Source organism: Macaca fascicularis, chromosome 13 (assembly GCF_037993035.2).
Source record: "Macaca fascicularis isolate 582-1 chromosome 13, T2T-MFA8v1.1".
Taxonomy (NCBI): Eukaryota; Metazoa; Chordata; class Mammalia; order Primates; family Cercopithecidae; genus Macaca; species Macaca fascicularis.
Genome location: NC_088387.1, coordinates 53,557,628 through 53,579,502, shown reverse-complemented (window position 1 = coordinate 53,579,502; position 21,875 = coordinate 53,557,628). Strand labels below are relative to the sequence as shown.

At 40.6% G+C, this 21,875-nt stretch overlaps 1 protein-coding gene across 1 annotated transcript in view; it reads left to right on the top strand.

Moving 5' to 3' along the window:
* The first annotated feature begins 1,110 nt into the window (after positions 1-1,110).
* Positions 1,111-21,875, top strand: part of PLEK (pleckstrin) — a 56,894-nt gene continuing 36,129 nt past the window's right edge. Inside the window, exon 1 of the mRNA XM_065527012.2 lies at positions 1,111-1,191. Within this exon, the coding sequence (XP_065383084.2) occupies positions 1,117-1,191 (75 nt within the window). The 5' untranslated portion in view covers positions 1,111-1,116. The remainder of the gene's footprint in view (positions 1,192-21,875) is intronic.

The window sequence follows — 21,875 nt, the reverse complement described above, 5'->3', positions numbered from 1 at the left end:
TGGGGAATAGTCAACTGACTGATAAATTGTAGCAGTTAAAGATTGCCGTTAGCTTTTCAGTTTCCTCCCCTTCAGTTTCTTTTTTTACACCGCATCCCCTCATGTTCTGCCCCTTTCTAGCATCAAACACCTGCTCTCAAATCATTCATTCTTACCAAGTAGACACAGTAGAAGTCATTTAGTGGGCAATAAACATAGAGATTCCTATAAATTGATTTAAGAAAACTTTTTATTATGGAAAATTGCAAACATGAAAAAGTAGACTGAACTCATTACCCCACTTCAAGAATTACCAATTCATGACCAACACACATCCCCATGCAATTTCACCCTTGCCTATATTTTTGAGCAAATCTCAAAAATTGTTGTTACTTAGTTCATAAATATTTCAATAGAACCTCTAAAAGATGAGAGTTGGGTTTGTGTGTGTGTGTGTGGGTGTGCATGTATGTTTTTAACATGACCACAATTCTATTTAAATTGACCTTGGAGTTGCTCTTTAACACCTTGGAGGAGTTTTAAAGAAAAAAAGTTACTTTCTTATGCTTCTTCTAGTGAAGGTTTAAAGGCTGCAAGAACTTCCCTCCTGTAACAAACAACTAGAGAATTGTGTTTTCAGACAGTGGACAACAGGCAACATAGGACTCTGAAACCTGACAGGAGGAAAACCAATAAGGCGAGCCCTGTGATGGTTGCAGCTCACTGTCAGGAACCAACTTAGGGCCACCGTGCAGGAAGGAGAACTGAAACAGAGCCTGGCCAACCCACCGAATTAAGAAAGGAGCAATCCGAGTTAGGGGGGCCTGGCTAGGATTTGCAGGGCAGAGTATCAATGAGTAAGGGATGGCAGGGGCAGGGACCTTGCCTTTTTTTCACATAACGATGTATTCATTCATTCATTCATTCATTCATTCATTCATTCATTCATCATTTAAAGATTATTTAGTGAGTTCCTCATATGTGCCAGGTCCTGTTCTAGATGCTGGGGTTGCAGCCTGCCTGATGATGTATTGTCCATCACCAGCAGTAGTTTCAGGTTTCATACTGACCATCCAACCAGTAAGACACAGTGGGACTGAGTCTAACACTAAGTTTACTCTGCAGATGGGAAACAGCATGCAAACATCTTTGATTGCATCAGTGGTCCCAAAACTGCTTGCTGGGAATGCAGTTACCATGAACCAGATCAAGGTATGTGTAACTCATTTTGAAACAGAAAATGTACTTGCCTAATACTCCACCTGCCTTTTGATATGATTTCAGTTACATAGGGCCAAGACTTAAGTGCCACTTCGCTGCTTTTCCAGTAAACAAGACAGATAACCAACTCATGGTATGTAATATTTGACATTTATGCAAGGAAATTGTGCTTTGAGAAGGCAATCCCAGGGTCATCTCTCCAAGCAGGCCTGCGGTTTGCCCTTTAGTCACCCGCATACTTTTGATGGGGATACACACAAACCTGGGTATATCATCAAGACAGTAATGATAAATGTTATGATGGTCAATAAAATAGAAAGAGATAGAGGATGATGGAAGGTGCCGCTTTATACCTTAGTGAGGGGCGTCCTTGTGTGTGTATCATTTGCATACAGCTAAGTATATCCATAAGACAATTGCTCAGAAGTAGATTTGCTGAGTCAAAGTATATGTGCTTTTCTAATTTGGTAAATATTGCCAAATTTCCTGTTACAGAGTTGCTCCATTTTGCATTTCTACCAGCAATGTGACTACTCTCCCCTACCTTCATCAGCACAGGGTACAATCTAAGTTTTGCATTTGAACCATTTAATACGTGAAGAATAGCATCTCATCATTCCGTTGTGCCTTCCTTTTATTATACATGGCATCACACATTTTCACAAGCTTAAGAATCATTTGAACTCTCTTTCCTGTAAACTGCCATTTCATATCCTTTATTCATTTTCTATTGTCTTTATCATATTTCTCTGTATGAATTCCTAGTATATTAGAGAAATTAGCCTTTTGTCCACGATCTGTAATAACTTTTTTTTTCCAATTTGACATTTGTCTTTTTCTTTTGCTTGTGACATTTTTCTCACACATACTTTTTTTACTTTTATGTAACTTAGTCTATTAATCTTTTACAGCATCTCATTATGAAATTATAAAAATAATTTTATCCCATGGTTTTGGATAGAACTTTCCTGATATCGTTTTTAACGTTTACATTTTTTATCTATCTGGAATTATTTTGATATAAGGTATGAGATATAAAATCTAAATTTATCTGCTTTTCCCACTTGATTATCATCACAACACCCCTATTTATTGAATAATAATTTGATTATATTTCAAAGCATACATATCTGCTCTTTACTGGCCAAATAGAATATGCACACTTTAGGGCTCCGTCAAAAGCTATAACCTCAAAACTATTGATGCTCAAGTTTTATCCTAGTAACGCACTATAGAAATGATCCCTGAAAGTAGAGTCTTTCAAGTTTTATCCCAAGCATTGTGATGAAAGATGATTTATGTGGAGGATTTTTTAAAGGATATTCATCTGACGTTTGTGTGTTTGTGTGTGTATTTCTTCTTATTTTTCCATTTTCAGTTTTGAAAGACAGATGATTAGAGAGTTTTATATATGGCTCCTATTGTCTTAACACCCATCAGAAGCAGGGCCTTTTTCTTTATTCTTTTATTTTTCACACGGAGTCTTGCTCTGATGCCAGGCTGGAGTGCAGTGGTGCGATCTTGGCTCACTGCAACCTCCACCTCCCAGATTCAAGTAGTTCTTCTGCCTCAGCCTCCCGAGTAGTTGGGATTACAGGCACAAGCCACCACGCCCAGCTAATTTTTGTGTTTTTAGTAGTGATGGGGTTTCGCCATGTTGGCCAGGCTGGTCTTGAATTGCTGACCTCACGTGATCCACCTGTCTATGCCTCCCAAAGTACTGGGATTACAGGTGAGCCACGGCTCCCAGTCTGGGCCTTTTTCAAGTTGAGCGTTTACTTCTTTACTTAGGATCTGTTGAGAGATTTTTTTAAATGGCTATACAAAATCTAAGACTGCATTTATTATAGAGGTATTTTATTCAGTGCCTTCTGTATGAAATACACAGGAAGCAATTTTTTTCCCTAAAAATCAAGAGTCAAAGAAGCTTTGTTTATCGCGTGGAAATGTGGCTCTTTTGGCGAGTTGATGTTAATGTAATGACTGATTTCTTTTGGCTGCCAAATAACACAATCTAGGGTCATAGGCATGCTGGGTGTTGTTTGAAGCTTGCAGGCTCTAGAGTGGGGCAGACCTGGATCAAGTCCCTTCTGTTACCCAGATAAGCTGAGTTGCTTTGGGCAAGTTATTTAACTTCTCTGTCCTAGCTGCCTTATGTGTAAGACAGGAATAATAATAATGACAGATGCCTTATTAAATTGGGAGGATTAGATGGGATTAAAAATAAGTAAAAGGTTTAGCACAATGCCAATACATAGTAAGCATTCAATATACACTAGCTGTTACTATTACTGTGGATTTATTTTGATCGAAGTGTTAAGAATCATACCATTTTTTAAAATGTTGATAGCATTTGGAAGATTAACAAAAGCCTTAGATGCATTGACATCTGTCCCTCCCAAGAGGAAGTGAATTATTTTTCTTTTGCTATTATTCTCAATAGCCTATAAACTATGCACTTGAAAAAGATTAAACTATCCAAAAATAAACAAAGTGTGAATGAATCCTATTATTTTATAGAATTTCAGAATCTAGATGTTGGACTTGAACTTAGATATTATCTAGTCCAATCTCCCTTTCCAAAGTTATTTGGTAAATATGTAAATAAACTCAGAGTTTAACTTTTTCCCCTATGCATGAGATTAAAGTATCTTTTAAAGAAATGTGAAGTCTACTTGAATCAGAATAAAATATATACATATTATTCATATTACTTCTAAACTTTAGAATGTCAAAATATTCTCAGAACTGAATTGTGATCTGATATTTCATTTGATCTAAATGCCATTGGGAAGCAGTTTCCTCCACTTTTTATGGTGGGTGGGAAGTGACAGGGCATGAGATCTCACCACGTGGGGGCACCACATCTAGCTCCATGCCCTGTGCAGCGCAGCCAGGCAGTAGCCAGCGAGGACTGCCGCTGCTGCAGACAGGAGGTTGTGCTGACCCAGGAATAACAGCTATGAGCTGATGATGTCAGTAACTTTTAAAATAGCTTATTTAAAAATCTTTTCAGTGACCTCAGCTACACTTAATGCTAGTTAGCTCATCTGGACATAGGCAGGAAATGTAAGAAGGATAGGTGACAACTGGAACTCGAAGCAGCTGTTATCTTAAGAAGCTCATTTTAGGAAAGAACTTGTCTGAACAAGTTGGAGATTGAAGACACCCTCGGTATCTAGTGACCATGATGTAGTTATAGATCCAGTGTGTCTCCAGTCGTGCAAGTCTACGGAAAATCTAGCATCACAAGAACAGTTACACATGTGTTTCTATCGCTCTGCCCATATCTTCTGTGATGGTGACTCTGGTGCCCTTTCTGGGTCTCCTGTATATTTTGGAGATTCTGTGGATAACTCACATGGACTCATGGGCTTAATTCTATCTAATAGGGTTTCCTCTATTGCCCCTCCTTACGATTCTCTCCTGCAGCCGTGCAGTTAACACAAATGAAAGAGAGATAAAGGGTAAAGGAACACATTGAGGGAAGATGGGATGGGTAAGTAATCCTCCAACCCTTGATTTAGATTTTCAAATGAAAAATAGATTAAGTTCCACTCCAGAACATACATTTAAAGAAGATGAGTAATCCCATGGTGGATTTTGAAGAGGAGTCAGAGTATTGCATTTGAGGTGCAGATCACAAGTGAAATCTTGAAGAATGAATGGACTTTTCTTACAAGGATCAATGCAATGGTTCTTTCAGGGACAAGCAAATATGGGAAGTATATGACTCTTGAGATATATAGTTGATCTGTCTCATAGCATGCATTTAATTTTTTTTTTTTTTTTTTTGAGACGGAGTCTCGCTCTGCCGCCCAGGCTGGAGTGCAGTGGCGCAATCTCTGCTCACTGCAAGCTCCGCCTCCCAAGTTCACGCCATTCTCCTGCCTCAGCCTCCTGAGTAGCTGGGACTACAGGCGCCCGCCATTACACCAGGCTAATTTTTTTGTATTTTTAGTAGAGATGGGGTTTCACTGTGTCAGCCAGGATGGTCTCGATCTCCTGACCTCGTGATCCACCCGCCTCGGCCTCCCAAAGTGCTGGGATTACAGGCGTGAGCCACCGCGCCCGGCGCATTTAAAATTTTGAAAGGTACTAACACATTGCTCTCCAAGCAGATTTTTACTAATTCATATTCTCACTATAGTATATGAGAGTGCCTGTGGGCTCTCGCCAATATGAAAAAATTTCCAAGCCTGAAGAGCAACAAATAACATATCCTCATTGTTTTAAGTTGCATTTAAAAAATTACTAGTGAAATCACAACAAACAGTCTCTCAGACCACAGTGCAATCAAATTAGAACTCAGGATTAAGCAACTCACTCAAAACCACACAATTACATGGAAATTGAACAACCTGATCCTGAATGACTCCTGGCTTAATAATGAAATTAAGGCAAAAATCAAGAAGTTTTTTGAAACCAATGAGAACAAAGAGACAGCATACCAGAATCTCTGGGACACAGCTAAAGCAGTGTTAAGAGGGAAATTTATAGCACTAAACGCCCACATGAGAAAGCTAGAAAGATCTCAAGTTGACATACTAACATCACAATTAGAAGAGCTAGAGAGGCAACAGCAAACTAATCCAACATCTGGCAGAAGACAAGAGATAACTAAGATCAGAGCAGAATTGAAGGAGATAGAGATACAAAAACCTACAAAAAATTAATGAATCCAGAAGCTGTTTTTTTGAAAAAATTAACAAAATAGATAGACTGCTAGCTAGACTAACGAAGAAGAAAAGAGAGAAGAATCAAATGGAATAAAAAATGATAAAGGGGATATCACCACCGACTCCACAGAAATACAAATTACCATCAGAGAATACTGTAAACACCTCTATGGAAATAAACTAGAAAATCTAGAAGAAATGGATAAATTCCTGGACACATAACACCCTCCCAAGACTAAACCAGGAAGAAGTTGCATACCTGAATAGACCAATAACAAGTTTTGAATTTGAGGCAGTAATTAATAGTCTACCAATAAAAAAAAAGTCCAGGACCAGACAGATTCACAGCCAAATTCTACCAGAGGTACAAAGAGGAGCTGGTCCCATTCCTTCTGAAACTATGCCAAAAAATTGAAAAGGAGGGACGCCTCCTTAACTCATTTTCTGAAGTCAGCATCAACCTAATACCAAAACCTGGCAGTAACACAACAAAAAAAGAAAACTTCAGGCCAATATCTCTGATGAACATTGATGCGAAAATACTCAATAAAATACTGGCAAACTGAATCCAACAGCACATCCAAAAACTTGTCTACCAAGATCAACCCAGCTTCACCCAAGGCTGGCTCAACATACGTGAATCAACAAATGTAATCCATCACATAAACAGAACCAAAGAAAAAACCACAAGATTTTCTCAATAAATGCAGAAAAGGCCTTTGATAAAATTCAACATCACTTCATATTAAAAACTCTCAATAAACCAGCTATTGATGGAACATATCTCAAAATAATAAGAGCTATTAATGACAAATCCACAGCAAATATCATATTGAATGGGCAGAAGCTTGAAGCATTCTCTTTGAAAACCAGTACAAGACAAGGGTGCCCTCTCACCACTCCTATTCAACATAATATTGGAAGTTCTGGCCAGGGCAATCAGGCGAGAGAAAGAAATAATGGGCATTCAAATAGGAAGAGAGGAAGTAAAATTGACTCTGTTTGCAAACGACCTGATTCTATGTTTAGAAAATCCCATCATCTCAGCCCAGAAACTCCTTAAGTTGATAAGCAACTTCAGCAGTCTCAGGATACAAAATCAATGTGCAAAAATCACAAGCATTCCTTTACACCAACAATAGACAAGCAGAGAGCCAAATCATGAATGAATTCCCATTCACAATTGCTACAAAGAGAATAAAATACCTAGGAATACAGCTAACGAGGGATGTAAAGGACCTCTTCAAGGAGAACTACAAACTACTGCTCAAGGAAATAAGAGAGAACACAAATAAATGGAAAAACATTCCATCCTCATGGACAGAAAGAATCAATATCATGAAAATGGCCATACTGCCCAAAGTAATTTATAGATTCAATGCTATTCCCATCAAACTACCATCGACATGTTTCACAGAATTAGAAAAAAAAAAACACACTTTATGGCATCAGAGAAGACTCCATATAGCCAAGACAATCCTAAGCAAAAACAACAAAGCTGAAGGCATCATGCTACCTGACTTCAAACTATACTACAAGGCTACAGTAACCAAAACAGCATGGTACTGGTACCAAAACAGACATATAAACCAATGGAACAGAACAGAGACCTCAAAAATAACACTACACGTCTACAACCATCTGATCTTTGACAAATCTGACAAAAACAAGTAATGGGGAAGGGATCTCCTATTCAATAAACGGTGCTGGGAAAACTGGCTAGCCATATGCAGAAAACTGAAACTGGACCCCTTCCTTACACCTTATACAAAAATTAACTCAAGATGAATTAAAGACTTAAATGTAAAACCCCAAACCATAAAAATGCTAGGAGAAAACCTAGGCAATACCATTCAGGACATAGGCATGGGCAAAGACTTCATGACAAACATACCAAAAGCAATTGCAACAGAAGTAAGAATTGACAAATGGAATCTAATTAAACTAAAGAGTTTCTGCACAGCAAAAGAAACTATCATCAGAGTGAACAGGCAATGGGAGAACTTTTTTGCAATCCACCCATCTGACAAAGGTCGAATATCCAGAGTCTACAAGGAACTTAAACAAATTTACAAGAAAGAAACAACCCCATCAAAAAGTGGGCAAAGGATATGAACAGACATTTCTCAAAAGAAGACATTTACGCAGCCAACAAACATGAAAAAAGCTCAACATCACTGATCATTACAGAAATGCAAATCAAAACCACAATGAAATACCATCTCACGCCAGTCAGAATGGTGATTATTAAAAAGCCGAGAAACAATAGATGCTGGGAAGGCTGTGGAGAAATAGAAAACTTCTACACTGTTGGTGGGAATGTAAATTAGTTCAACCATTGTGGAAGACAGTATGGTGATTCCTCAGGGATCTAGAACCAGAAATACCATTTGACCCAGCAATCCCATTACTGGGAATATACCCAAAGGAATATAAATCATTCTACTATAAAGACACATGCACAAGTATGTTTATTGCAGCACTACTTACAATAGTGAAGTCGTGGAACCAACCTAAATACCTGTCACTGATAGACTGGATAAAGAAAATGTGGTATATATACACCATGTAATACTATGCAGCCATAAAAAGAAACGAGATCATGTCTTTTGCAGGGACATGGACAAAGCTGGAAGCTATCATCCTCTGCAAACTAACACAGGAACAGGAAACCAAACACTGCATATTCTCACTTATAAGTGCTAATTGAACAATGAGAACACATGGACACAGGGAGGGGAACAACACACACCAGGACCTGCTGGCGGTGGGGGGCAAGGGAAGGGAACTTAGAGATCAGGTTAATGGGTGCAGCAAACCACCATGACACACGTATACCTATGTAACAAACCTGCACATTCTGCACATGTATCCTGGAAGTTAAAGTGAAAAAAAAAAATTACTAGTTAGATGGCCATTTTTCATCATTATTGTCCATCTATATTTCTTTTGTAAAATATGTTTTCCTGTCTTTTGTCCCGTTTTTTCTCTTAGATTTTCTTTTCATATTAGATTTGTAGGAGTTTTTCCTATGTTGTAAATAGTAGCTTTTTGTATTTTATACTTATTTCAAATATTTTTCTAGGCTGTCATTTGGGTTTTAACTTTAAAAAAACACAAATAATAGCTAATATTAACTAAGCCCTTACTATCCACCAGACATTCAGCTAAGAGTTGTACACAAATTACCTCATTTACTCTTTTTTTTTTTTGACAGAGTCTCACTCTGTTGCCCAGGCTGGAGTGTAGTGGTGCAATCTCAGCTCACTGCAACCTCTGCCTCCTGGGTTCAAGTGATTCTCCTGCCTCACTCAGCCTCCCGGGTAGCTGGGATTACAAGTGTGTGCCACCAGGCCCAGCTAATATTTGTATTTTTGATAGAGATGGGGTTTCACCATGTAAGTCAGGCTAATCTCGAACTCCTGACCTCAGGTGATTCACCCTTCTCAGGTGATTCGCCCTCCTCGACCTCCCAAAGTCCTGGGATTACAGGTGTGAGCCATCGTGCCCAACCTACCTCATTTACTTCTCATCGTAACTTTATGAGGTAGGGAACTATTATTGCCCTGGTGTTACAAACAAAGAAACTGTATCACAAAAAAGCCAAGTAACTTGCCCGAGGTCACATGGCTAGGAAATATCAGCGCTAGGGTTAGAACCCAGGCAAAATCTTCACCACTCTTCTATATTGCCTTCCTCACAGGCATTAGTCAAGATCTCATTTAATCTTCACAATGACCCTAGAGGTGGCTACGATTGCGCTCTGTGGTAGATCTCATTTCACAGGTGAGGAATCTGAGACTCAGAGAGGTGAAAACCCTTTGCCCAGGATAAGAGGTAGGGCTGGAATTTGAATGCAACTCTGTCTGAGTCGAAAACACGTGATGTTTCTCCATGTTACAATTCCAAGGCATCTTTCTTTTACCTTGAGGGCCTCTCTTGAAAGATAAAAGAAAGGTAAAAACTGAGGTGAGCTTGGAAAGACCCTGCTAGGAACTGCTAGAGTCATAGGGGTCATAGGGCTTTTTGTTCAGGACTTCTAAGCTCCTTTAGAGACCTGCCCAGTTTTCTGACTGCGCTGATATAGAATACTCCCTTCCTCTATCCTAAACCTGAATGTGCATCATAGTATGATATGCCATACTGCACTGGTCAGTGTCTAATGGGACACTGGAGTCTGTAGGCTACTTGCATCTAAGAGGACCTCTTTTCCCTTGTTCTGGACCACGGCTTTCCCCCTACCCACTTCTGCTTTTGGAAACATGAGTTGAGAGCATGGGGGAAGGTGGTGCTAGAATACATCATCTCTGTAAAAAGAGATTTCAGGGTCTTTATCATGGGCACCCTTCAAGAAAACTTACCTTATGGTGGGGACCAGGCATCCAGATTGAGGGGACATGGCTCCAGAGATTGTACAGTGATCCTGGCCTTAGATAGTTTGTCACATGAGAGATGCATTTTGGGTAAGCCTGTGTTTTATTTAACGAATACACACTTTCATCTGAGACAGCTAATAAGCATATAACTATTGGTAATTTGAGAAAAGACAAGTTAAAAAACCATGAGATACCGTTTATATCCACTAGATTGGCAAAAATTGTAAAGTCTGACAATACTAATTGTTGATAGAATCCTGCCAATGTGAGAATAAATGTGTAAATTTTGTGAAACAATTTGATGGTTGTTATCCTGTAAAATACGATGCTGTGGGCTGGGCACGGTGGCTCACAACTGTAATCCCAGCACTTTGGGAGGCTGAGGTGAGTGGATCACCTGAGGTCAGGAGTTTGAGACTAGCCTGGCTAACATGGTGAAATCCCGTCTCCACCAAAAATACAAAAAATTAGCTGGAGGTGGTGACAGGCACTTGTAATCCCAGCTACATGGGAGGCTGAGGCAGGAGAAAGGAGAATCATTTGAACCTGTGAGGCGGAGGTTGCAGTGAGCAGAGATCGTCTCACTGTACTCCAGCCTAGGCAGCAAGAGCGAAACTCCGTTCCAGTCCTCAGTATATCTGTGGTTCCAGTCCTCAGTATATCTCCAACATAAATGAGAGCACATAGGCACAAGAGGACAATGCTCATAGAATGAACATTTGTAAAAACAAAGAACTGGAAATAACTCCAATGTCTATTTGCAGGAGAACTATAAATAATATCAGGTATATTCACAGAACAGAATGTTATACAGAGGTGTAAATGAGTGAATACATGTACAGCTATATGCATTAACATAATGCCTGTGATGTTTGAACTTTAGGAATGTAATATTGGGTAACAAAAGCAAGTTACAAAAGAATATATATATATAATATTATGTTTCCAGTTCTTGTGCAATATATTCTGTTCATTCTCTGAGGTTATTATGAGAAATAGATTTTTTTTCTTTTCCTCCTCGCATTGTTCTCTGACACAGTTCTTTGTGATTTGCTTGTTTTCATTTCTACCTTCATCTTAACGGTTTTCTTCCTGTGCCTAGTTATCTTTTGGTGCCATTCATGTTCAGAAATAAGGCACTAAAAGTCTTACTTGTGCTTGGGTGGTATTTTTCAACTTATCTTGCTCCCACTGGCTGGCTGGGCAGAGACCTGGTCGTTCATTGGAGACCTCCTCAGTGTTCATATCTGATAGTCGTTTACCCAGAGAGGTATACCCTAATCATCCCCTGGATGGGTGTTGACCTGGCTACCAACATCCCAGACCCAAGAAGAGGGGGTGAGCTGACTGTTATCTCACTGTCTGGCATGCAAACTTTATCCATCTGTTTTCATATGTGCTTTATCTCCATTTTTAGCTGTGATGGTTGTCTTAGAATCCTCTCGTCTTCCTTATTCATTATCTCTGAAATGAGCAGTTCTCAAAGTATGGTCTACAGGCTCCTGAGGGTCTCTGAGATTCTTTCAAGAGTCTAAGAGGTAGGCCGGGCGCGGTGGCTCACGCCTCTAATCCCAGCACTTTGGGAGGCCGAGGCGGGCGGATCACAAGGTCAGGAGATCGAGACCACGGTGAAACCCCGTCTCTACTAAAAATACAAAAAATTAGCCGGGCGCGGTGGCGGGCGCCTGTAGTCCCAGCTACTCGGGAGGCTGAGGCAGGAGAATGGCGTAAACCCAGGAGGCGGAGCTTGCAGTGAGCCGAGATCGCGCCACTGCACTCCAGCCTGGGCGACAGAGCGAGACTCCGTCTCAAAAAACAAACAAACAAAAAAAACAAACAACAACAACAAAAAAAGAGTCTAAGAGGTCAAAACTATTTTCATAGTAATACCAAGATGTTATTTGATTTTTTTTTTTTTTACTATGTTAACATTTGCACTGACAGTGCAAAAAAATGGTGAGTAAAATTGCTGACACCTTGGCATGAATCAAGGCAGAAACTGTGTAATTTTCACTGTGATTCAGTCAGGGTGGAAAAAAAAAGCAATCAAACTTCGAAATGTCCTTGAAGTTGCAGTAAAAGTTATTAGTTTCATGAAATCTTTACCCTTGAGTGCATGTCTTTATAATACTCTGTGTTATTATAATATCTAAAGGAAAAACATACATGTGTGATTCTTGGAGCTGTGAGCTGAACTAGCCACTTTTTTTTTGTGGAAACATAATTTTTGCTTGAAAGAAATGGCAATCTGGTTATTCAGACTTGGGTATTCGGTAGACATTTTCTTGAAAATGAATAAAATGATCCTGTCACTTCAGACAAAATGGTATTGGTTGCCAATGATATGATTCAAACTTTCAAGTGAAAATTAGAATCTTGAAAAGCTTGTTTGCTACCATAGCCTTGACAGTTTCCCAATAATTTAATATTATTGTGATGAAATTGGGGATGATATTTTCAAAAATATGATTTTAAAAAATATTGTGGAATGAGCCATCAATATTTAGAAGATTTGTATAACTTGGTGAGCCAATATTTTTCAAATGAGCAATGCATCATGCTACAAAATGGTGCAAGGATAACATAAATCTATTTGAAGTGCAAGGCAGATCAATAAATAACAGCACACCAAAAGTTTATTGATATGGCTTTAAATTTTACATCATGACTAGAAGCTTTGAGTTTTGGTGTGTTTGTAAGAAGAATATGCACAATTATCTCAAAAGACTATTAAAATACTGTTTCCTTTTCCATACTGTGTGAGGTCAGATTTTCTTCATTTACTTCAACCATGACAACATATCACAACTGTTCAAACACAGAAGCAGCTATGAGAACCCAGCTGTTTTATTGAGCTAGACATTAACATGCTTTAAAAAATGTAAAACAATATCACTCATTATTGACCTTTTTTTTTTTGTTTCAGAAAACACAACATTTTCACCAAGAAATGTTATTTGTGTTAACTTGTAATGGATTATTATTGTTATTTTAAAATGAATGAGTGAATACCTTTTAAATTTCTCAGTTTTTAATTTCTAATTGGTAAATGTCAATAAGTAGAATCCACATAACTCAAAGCTCCTTGGGGGTCCTCAACAGTTTTTAAGAGTATAGGCCAGGCGCCTGATACCCGAGTACTTTGGGAAGCTGAGGTGGGTGGATTGTCTGAGGTCAGGAGTTTGAGACCAACCCCATCTCTACTAAAAATGCAAAAATTAGCAGTGTGTGGTCGTGGGCACCTATAATCCCAGCTACTTGGTAGGCTGAGGCAGGAGAATCGCTTGAACCCAAGAGGCGGATGTTGCAGCGAGCCGAGCTCACACCACTGCACTCCAGGCTGGGAGACAGAGTGAGACCTTGTCTCAAGAAAGAAAAAAAAAAAAAAAAGAGTATGAAAGGGTCCTGAGACCAGTAATGTTTGAGAACCATTGCTCTACGAGGTAAACCTCTCCTCTCCTATTATAACAGAAGTGGGCCAATTATTGGGCTGTGGTCGTGAGAGAGTGGGAATCAACTTAACTCCCGTAAACAGGCTTTCCAATATATTCTTTCGCCAGAGCCCATTCTCTGGGCGTGAGGAAACAGGCTTCTTACTGATATTTCTTCCTCCAAATGATTAGGGTTATTCTGAGTAATTAATTTTTTGGTTAGCTCATATAGTTCATCAAGTTCTTTTTCTAAAAAGTCAAAAAGGTATATGCGTGTATACTTTCCAAGCCCTTGAACACATGAAAATGTCTTTTTGAAAAGTCTTCAAATACATATGATAGACTGGCTGTGAGTCTGGGAAATTTCATTGCTAGTTTTCTGATTTGTTAGTTTGGCTTTCTGCAGTTCCATTCTGCCCTGCTTTTGAACTATTGAATTTGTAGCCATTTATCGGACCAGATCTTGGAGTTTTGCCGGAAGCTCCATGCAAGACAGGAACTCACTAGTGTCAAATACTTTTACATTCTGACTAAGTTTCTAGACCAGGGGTCAGCACACTTCTCCTGAGAAAAGCACAATAATAAATATTTTAGGCTTTCTAGGTCATATAATTGCTGTCACAACTACTCAACCCTGCTTTTGTAGTGTGAAAATGGCCATTGATGATATGGAGACAAATAAGCACGGCTGTGTTCCAAGAACACTTTTTATTTATTTATTTATTTATTTAGAAACAGGGTCTTGCTCTGTTGCCCAGGCTGGAGTGCAGTGGCATGATCTCAGCTCACTACAGCCTCTGCCTCTGAGGCTTAAGTGGTTCTCCTGCCTCAGCCTACCAAGTAGCTGGGACTACAGGTGTGTGCCACCACACCTGGCTAACTTTTGTATTTTTAGTAAAGATGACAGAGGTTTCACTATGTTGGCCAGGCTGGTCTTAAGCTCCTGACCTCAAGTAATCCGCCTGCCTTGGCCTTCCAAAGTACTGGGATTACAGACATGAGCCACCGCACCTGGCCCAGGAACACTATTTATGGCACTGAAATGTGAGTTTCATATAATTTTTATGTGTCACAAAATGTTATTCTTCTGTTGATTTTTAAAACCACTTAATAATGGAAAAACCATTCTTTGCTCATGGACAAGAATTAACAAGAAAGAAAGAGTGGAGGGGAATGTCATCTCCAGGCCATGGTTTGCTGACCCCTGTGTTAAGCCATTCACCATTCACGTAGGACTTGCTAAAGGGGTAAAAAGGTTCTACTAGGTCAGCCAAGTGCTGGGCTACTGCTGTGTACTGAGATTGGGAAGATCGAAGAGAGGATTGCTCTGGAGCCTGGTCAGTGTGCTGGAGTCTCCACTCCTCTACTTCTCCCTATTTGGGAGGGAAGGACATGCTTCCCTTGCCTCAGAGCAAGGGAGGGAGGTTTCAGGGGGACCTTCAGAGTGTTCCAAACCTGAAAGGTTTAAAGACGGGAGGCACTGGAACAGAGCTGCACTCCCACTGCTGGAGGCCTGGGAGCTGGGATTCTGAGGCCAGATGCAGATCGCTTCAGGGAAGCATACCTGGGGTTGGCTTAAAAAGGATCCTGTCCAAGAGGACCAATAGGAAGGATGAGGGACTCTTCAGTTTTCCTGCAGGGACTCGCTCCAGAGGCTGAGCAGGGAGTGGGAATCAAACCACTGAAAGGGCCACCTTGTCCACACTGAAAGGTTTGTCATCATCTGTGTCCAATGGCAGAACCAGCATGAACATCCCAGGAGAGAAGGAGCCAGCCATGGTACACCAGCCATGAAGGTCACCAGGCAAGACCTAGTGCAGGGAGGGCTGTCCCTAGTGGGGCATGGGCCTGGGGCAACCGAATGAGTGGGGCCACTTGAAGGGCTCCACTGTAGGGCATCTTGATGGTCCCTTAGGTTATCGTGAAAAACTGAATTTTTCAAATTAAGTTGTAGTGATGTGTAGGAATGAGGAGTTAAGGCCCAAAGCCTAATAGACTGTCCCCTTTCCTCAGGCACTGGGACTGCCAAGAGACAAGCCTGATGATGTATCTTTCACCTTCCGCCTTGGATCCTGGAGAAATCATAAAATCAGATCTAGCAAATGGGGCTGGACAGGGAGCTAGGCTGTGGTGAAGATGCTGATCATTACCTTCTCCTTCTACTCCGGTTTTAAAGTTGGAGATGGGGAAACATGTAAATTAAAAAAAAAAAAAAAATAGGTAGGCCGGGTGTGGTGGCTCAAGCCTGTAATCTCAGCACTTTGGGAGGCCGAGGCAGGCAGATCACGAGGTCAGGAGATCAAGACCATCCTGGCGAACACGGTGAAACCCCGTCTCTACTAAAAATACAAAAAAATTAGCCGGGTGTGGTGGCGGGCACCTGTAGTCCCAGCTTCTAGGGAGGCTGAGGCAGGAGAATGGCTTGAACCCGGGAGGCGGCGGAACTTGCAGTGAGCCAGGATCGCGCCACTGCACTCCAGCCTGGGCGACAGAGCGAGACTCCGTCTCAAAAAAAAAAAAAAAGGATTATAGTGTTTTATATTACACTGGACTACAGTTATATGGCAAATAGACTGATCTGGATTTTATTAAAGCTAGGAGCTATTAGGAAATCTGTGAAACCTGCCTACGATTTCATCCAAGGGACAGAGAAAAACCTGATTGTCAGAATGGGGAGTACTGAGAAAAAAAATATGATTTTATGATTGTACCCTATGGGGTTCAGCTCCTTTATGGATGTGCTGCGTTTTCAGCTATCAGCTCTTTATATGGGCTAGTTTTTGTTGTTGTTGTTGTTGTTGTTTACTCTTTATCCTTCAAGAGGTGGATCTCTATATTTCAATGTTAGAATTGGTGCTAACTTCTGTTCCTGTTCCTATTGCTGTAGGAAAAAAACCGGATTCTTGTCACACGACCAGGAAAGATTAGACATGCAGACAATTTGAAGGGTGAAGGGTTACAGAATTTATTAGGAGAAAAGGAAAAAGACTGTCTCAGCAAAGCAAGAGGGGTTCCTGTTAACATGCCCCCATCTCACAGACTGAATCCCAGGTTGCCACCCAGGAATAGGAGAGGTCAGGCTCCTCCCTGCTGCAAATGGTGTGAACCTCCTGAGGCCCCACCCCATCCTCCCAGTGCACAGGCCGGTCAGAGGTTCTCTGGGGAGCCCTTTCTCTCACTGTCTCACTATCATTCGAGCCCAAACAGAAAGTAGAGTAAATTTTAGATTCATTAAATCTGGGCAGGAGCAACCCCATGAGCACAGGGTTTAGCTGGGGGAGGGTACTACTGCACACAATAACAAGGTACCTCTTCCCCAGGGCAGCCTTGACTTGTGCTGGAGTGCAGCACTTGAGGGCTTGCTAGACAAGGCTTGTATCTCAGCCTTCAATTGCCTTCATGGCCATCACTGTTCAGTAAACAAACTACAGGGTGCTCTGTAAACCTGCAGCTCCCCCTAGCATGCCCTTTCATGAGAGCAATTGCCCTCATTCGCAGGCATAGTAGCCACACTTCTTTAGGTGGTTGACTCTGTGCAAGAGCGAGCTGGCAGCCAGTGCCCGGCAGTACTGTTCCACGCACTGGGCCTGCTGCACTTCCCTGAATTTCCAGCAGGACTGGTATTTGGTCCTCATCGACCCTCAGCAGTTCACACCTCCAGTAGTTAGAGCTCTGGGCTCACCTGTATTAATGAAATTCTTCTAGAGGATTCACTCTCTTAGTTATTGGTTGTTAGTGGTGTAATGCCTCTGTTTAAGAATACTATAAAAAACCTGAAATCTGAATGCTTTCCAACCAGAGAGTTATACCCCGAATTAAAATCTTAAACTTAACAAAGCCACATCCTTTAAAAAGCAACCTTCTATAACTCCATAATCCTCAAGGGGAGAGGAAGAACTGATCAAATAAAGATCCCACTGCAAAAAGAATTCTTACTTAATTAAAAGCCTTTCTGAATGAAGAGAATGTGAACATAACAATATGAAAATGGTTGCACTGGAATCTCCATCTGTACATGATGAATATGAGAAAGTAGAGAAGAATTGGAAATGCTTTCTTTCTTTTTACTAAAATGACCTTCTTATTTTTTATTTTATGTTATTTTTATTTTTATTTTTTTGAGATAGAATGTTGCTCTGTTGTCCAGGCTGGAGTGCAGTGGCACGATTTCGGCTCACTGCAACCTCCACCTCCCAGGTTCAAGTGATTTTCCCACCTCAGCCTCCCGAGTGGCTAGGATTACAGGCGCCCACCACCACGCCTGGCTAATTTTTGTATTTTTAGTAAAGACGGGGTTTCACCATGCTAACCGGGCTGGTCTCAAACTCCTGACCTCAGGTGATCCGCCTGCCTCGGCCTCCCAAAGTGTTAGGATTACAGGCATGAGCCACCACTCTCAGCCCTTTTTTATTTTAGAATAATTTTAGTTTTACAGAACAATTAAGATACTACAGCATACCCATTTACCCTGCATCCAGTTTCTCCTATTATTAACATTTACATTAGCATGGCACATTAGTCATTACTAATTAACCAAATTTGATACGTTTATCATTTTAAAAGTTCATACTTTCTTCTTCTTCTTCTTTTTTTTTTTTTTTTTTTTTTTGAGACAGAGTTTCGCTCTTGTTGCCCAGGCTGGAGTGCAATGGCGTGATCTTGGTTCACCACAACCTCCACCTCCTGGTTTCAAGCAATTCTCCTGCCTCAGCCCCCGGAGTAGCTGGGATTAGAGGCATGCACCACCACGCCTGGCTAATTTTGTATTTTTAGTAAAGACGAGGTTTCTCCATGTTGGTCAGGCTGGTCTTGAACTCCCAACTTCTGGTGAAAGTTCATACTTTCTTTAGATATACTTGGTTTCGCCCTAATGTCCTTTTTCTGTTCTGGGATCCCATGTAGATATTATATGATATTTAGTTGGCATGTCTCCTTACGGTCCTCTTGGGAGTGACAGCTTCTCAGACTTCCCTTGGTTTTGATGACCTTGACAGTCTTAAGAGGCACTAGTCAGGTCTTTCATAGACTATCACTCAATTGAGGTTTGGTCTAGTGTTTTTCTCATGATTAGATACCAAGGGTATATACTATAATCTGATTTATGACCATGATGTTAACCTTGATCACCTGGCTCTGGCTGAGGTTGCATTTATCATGTTTCTCCTCTATAAAGTTACTCCTTTTTTCTCCTTTCTGTACCATAGTTTTTAAAAAGTCGCTATACACAGCCTATAGTTAAGGAGCAAGGATTCGTGCTCCACCTCTTTAAGGGTGGAGAATCTAGATAACTTATTTGGAATTCTTGGAATCTTGGAATAGATTTGTGTATTCTCTCTTATTTACTCAATCATAAATTTATTTATTTTTAGACTTTGGCTATAATCCAATACTATTTTCTTTATTTTCTTGCTCCAAATTTTCTAGCTTTGGCCAGTAGGAGTTCATTCAGTTGGCTCTTGGGTCCCTTTGATCACCATCATGGTTTCAGTCTTTTGTGTTTTTAGCTAAACATTTTTAGCACTTTCTTACTTTCTGGTACTGCAGGATGCTTCGGGGTCATCTTTTACATTTCCTGCTGAAATCTTAGAGCCATCTATTTCTCCAAGGACCTCTCATTCCTTTTATTGGAGAATCGTATTAGTAATCAAGATCTGGGAGCTAGATGTGCTTGACACTACCAGGTTGTTGTTGCTTCTAGGCCTTCTCCGCTAACAGAGCAAGGAAATGTATGTGTGAAAGTGCTTTCTTTTGAGCAAGTGGGTATGTATATGTTCACACTTTTATATATTCTTAAATCATTTCCATATGAATTTGTGTATCTGTTGAAAGGGGATTACTCAGTCTGTGGGCTCAGCTCCCTCTCTTGAACTGGAAGCCCATTGGGCACCAACTAGATATTCTCTAATATGTTTAAGTGAATTAGACAACTTAATGGTTTCTTTTTGTTGAGAGAAAGTTCTCCATGGGTCTTTTGTGTATATATACAACTTGCAAGTAGAGGCACTCTATTTTATGGATGCTTGTACATGAACAACAGCTTTGAAGATAGAGGTTGTCTCCTTCCAGAGTAAAGGGCAGATTCACTTACTGTCCAGTATAATAAAGATACGGTCTACCTCTGAGACAAAGTTTGGGCAGGTTTGCTTGCAGCGCATTACAAAAGATTCATGTTCCCTAAGCTCTGGGTCCTCAGTTATGATGCAAACCCTCCGTATGTGCAGCATCCATCTAGGCTGCTCCACTTTGTCCTTGGTAGACTTAGGGCCAACAAGCATCAAGACCAATATGGAGCTCATTCTGTTTACTGTGCTATGAGTAGCAAAGTCCTTTGTCTTACCCCAAACCCCAGAAGTCTTGTGTCTTCTGTGAGCATCCCTGAAACAGGCAGGCTGACTTGTTAGCTTACAAGTAGGGTAACATCTCAGACTCTTCTCACAGGTTTTGACACCTTTTACTTAATTTGTATTTAGCTCTAGAGGTGGTCTGATATTTCTCAGCTAAATTTAATGTCTCTTTTGAATTACCAATGCTAAAGAATAACTTTTAAAAAGATAAAACTATGACTCTTACATATAATAGAATGAAAACATGTCAAAATTTTATTTAACTCATGAATTAAAGGCGAAACTAGCCAGAGGTCACAACCGATTCAAAGGAAAGGTCAAAGGCCAATTTATATAGAGTAAAGCAACGTTGAAATTCATTTACCAGTGGACACAAAATTGACTTTTTCCATGGGAGGTGGGGTGGAGCGAGGGTGTGGGGTGAGGTGGAGTCTACTGAACTTCCATCAGTCAGAATTTATTTGCATGTTTATAGACAAGAATTATTCGTATTTATCCACAATCTACAGAGTTCTAAAATAACTCCAAGACAAGAAAAGACACAGACTCCATAGAAACAAATAACTTAGAAAGGTGTGCTGTAAAGAATGCATAGTTTTCCATTGGAGATGCTAAGTAATCATTTTTGCTTATTCAGAAGTCTTAACTTTCCCTTACAGCAATAAAATGTACTACAAGAATAATGTTTCCAAGGTTATTGATCAAATGTGTACAGAAAGAGATCTTAAAAAGTCATTCTAGGCTGGGTGTGGTGGCTCACACCTGTAATCCCAGAACTTTGGGAGGCAGAGGCAGGCAGATCACCTGAGGTCAGGAGTTCAAGACCAGCCTGGCCAACATGGTGAAACGCTACTAAAAATACAAAAATAGCCGTGCATGGTGGCATGTCCCTGTAATTCCAGCTACTCGGGAGGCTGAGGTGGGAGGATCACTTGAACCTGGGAGGCGGAGGTTGCAGTGAGCTGAGATCGGGGCCACGGCACTCCAGCCTGGACGACAGAGCAAGACTCTGTCTCAAAAAAAAAATAAAAGTCATTCTAGACACACACACTAAGATATTGGAAGAGGTTCTAATGATCTGATCTGGGAGAGGGATCTGACACAGCAGGAGAAAACTTGCTCAAACTCTATTGAGAGCAAGTCCTAAATGGCGTCATTGATTCAGATAGTTCTCTTTATTGACCACTAGGTGTCGCTAAGCAGGCGCGATGACACGTGGCAGGCGGGGAAGGGGCAAAGGCAGCATCATCTAATCCATCAGTGGTGACGTTCAGCAGATTCACAAATGCGGGAGGTTCCTTGGTGGCAAGACATTTTTACCCCTGCACCTATTCAGGCCCCTGGCACATAGTAAGGACTTAATACCACGTTTCTTGAAATGAATTATTCGGAACGCAGGGGTGCTTTTACGCGGTAAGCATCCAAAAACACTATGAGGTTTCTAAGTGAGGGTTCTTTAAAGCCTTCCGATCATGCTGGGACAGACGGTGAAGACATTCCAAATTAGAAGTCACTTGGTCAGTTAAACAAAGGGAGATACGTTTAACTATGAAATCAGACTTGGTAAATCTATGAGTGGTTTCCATTGACTGTACAGACGTAGCAAAATACTTGTTTGAGTGCAGATACAGAACATTACCCTTTTATTTGTTCCTGTTTTGCTCAGGTGACATCAAATGTTGATCCCTCTACTCTCAGCCCCCAACACTTTATAATAATTTCTAATTAATTTTGGTGCGATGAGAAACTGATAAGAAACCATCAACGATTTTATAATGGATATTAGCATAAAACGAAAAGTGAGAAATATAGGGGCAGTGACTGTTGGCTGGAAACACAGCTGGA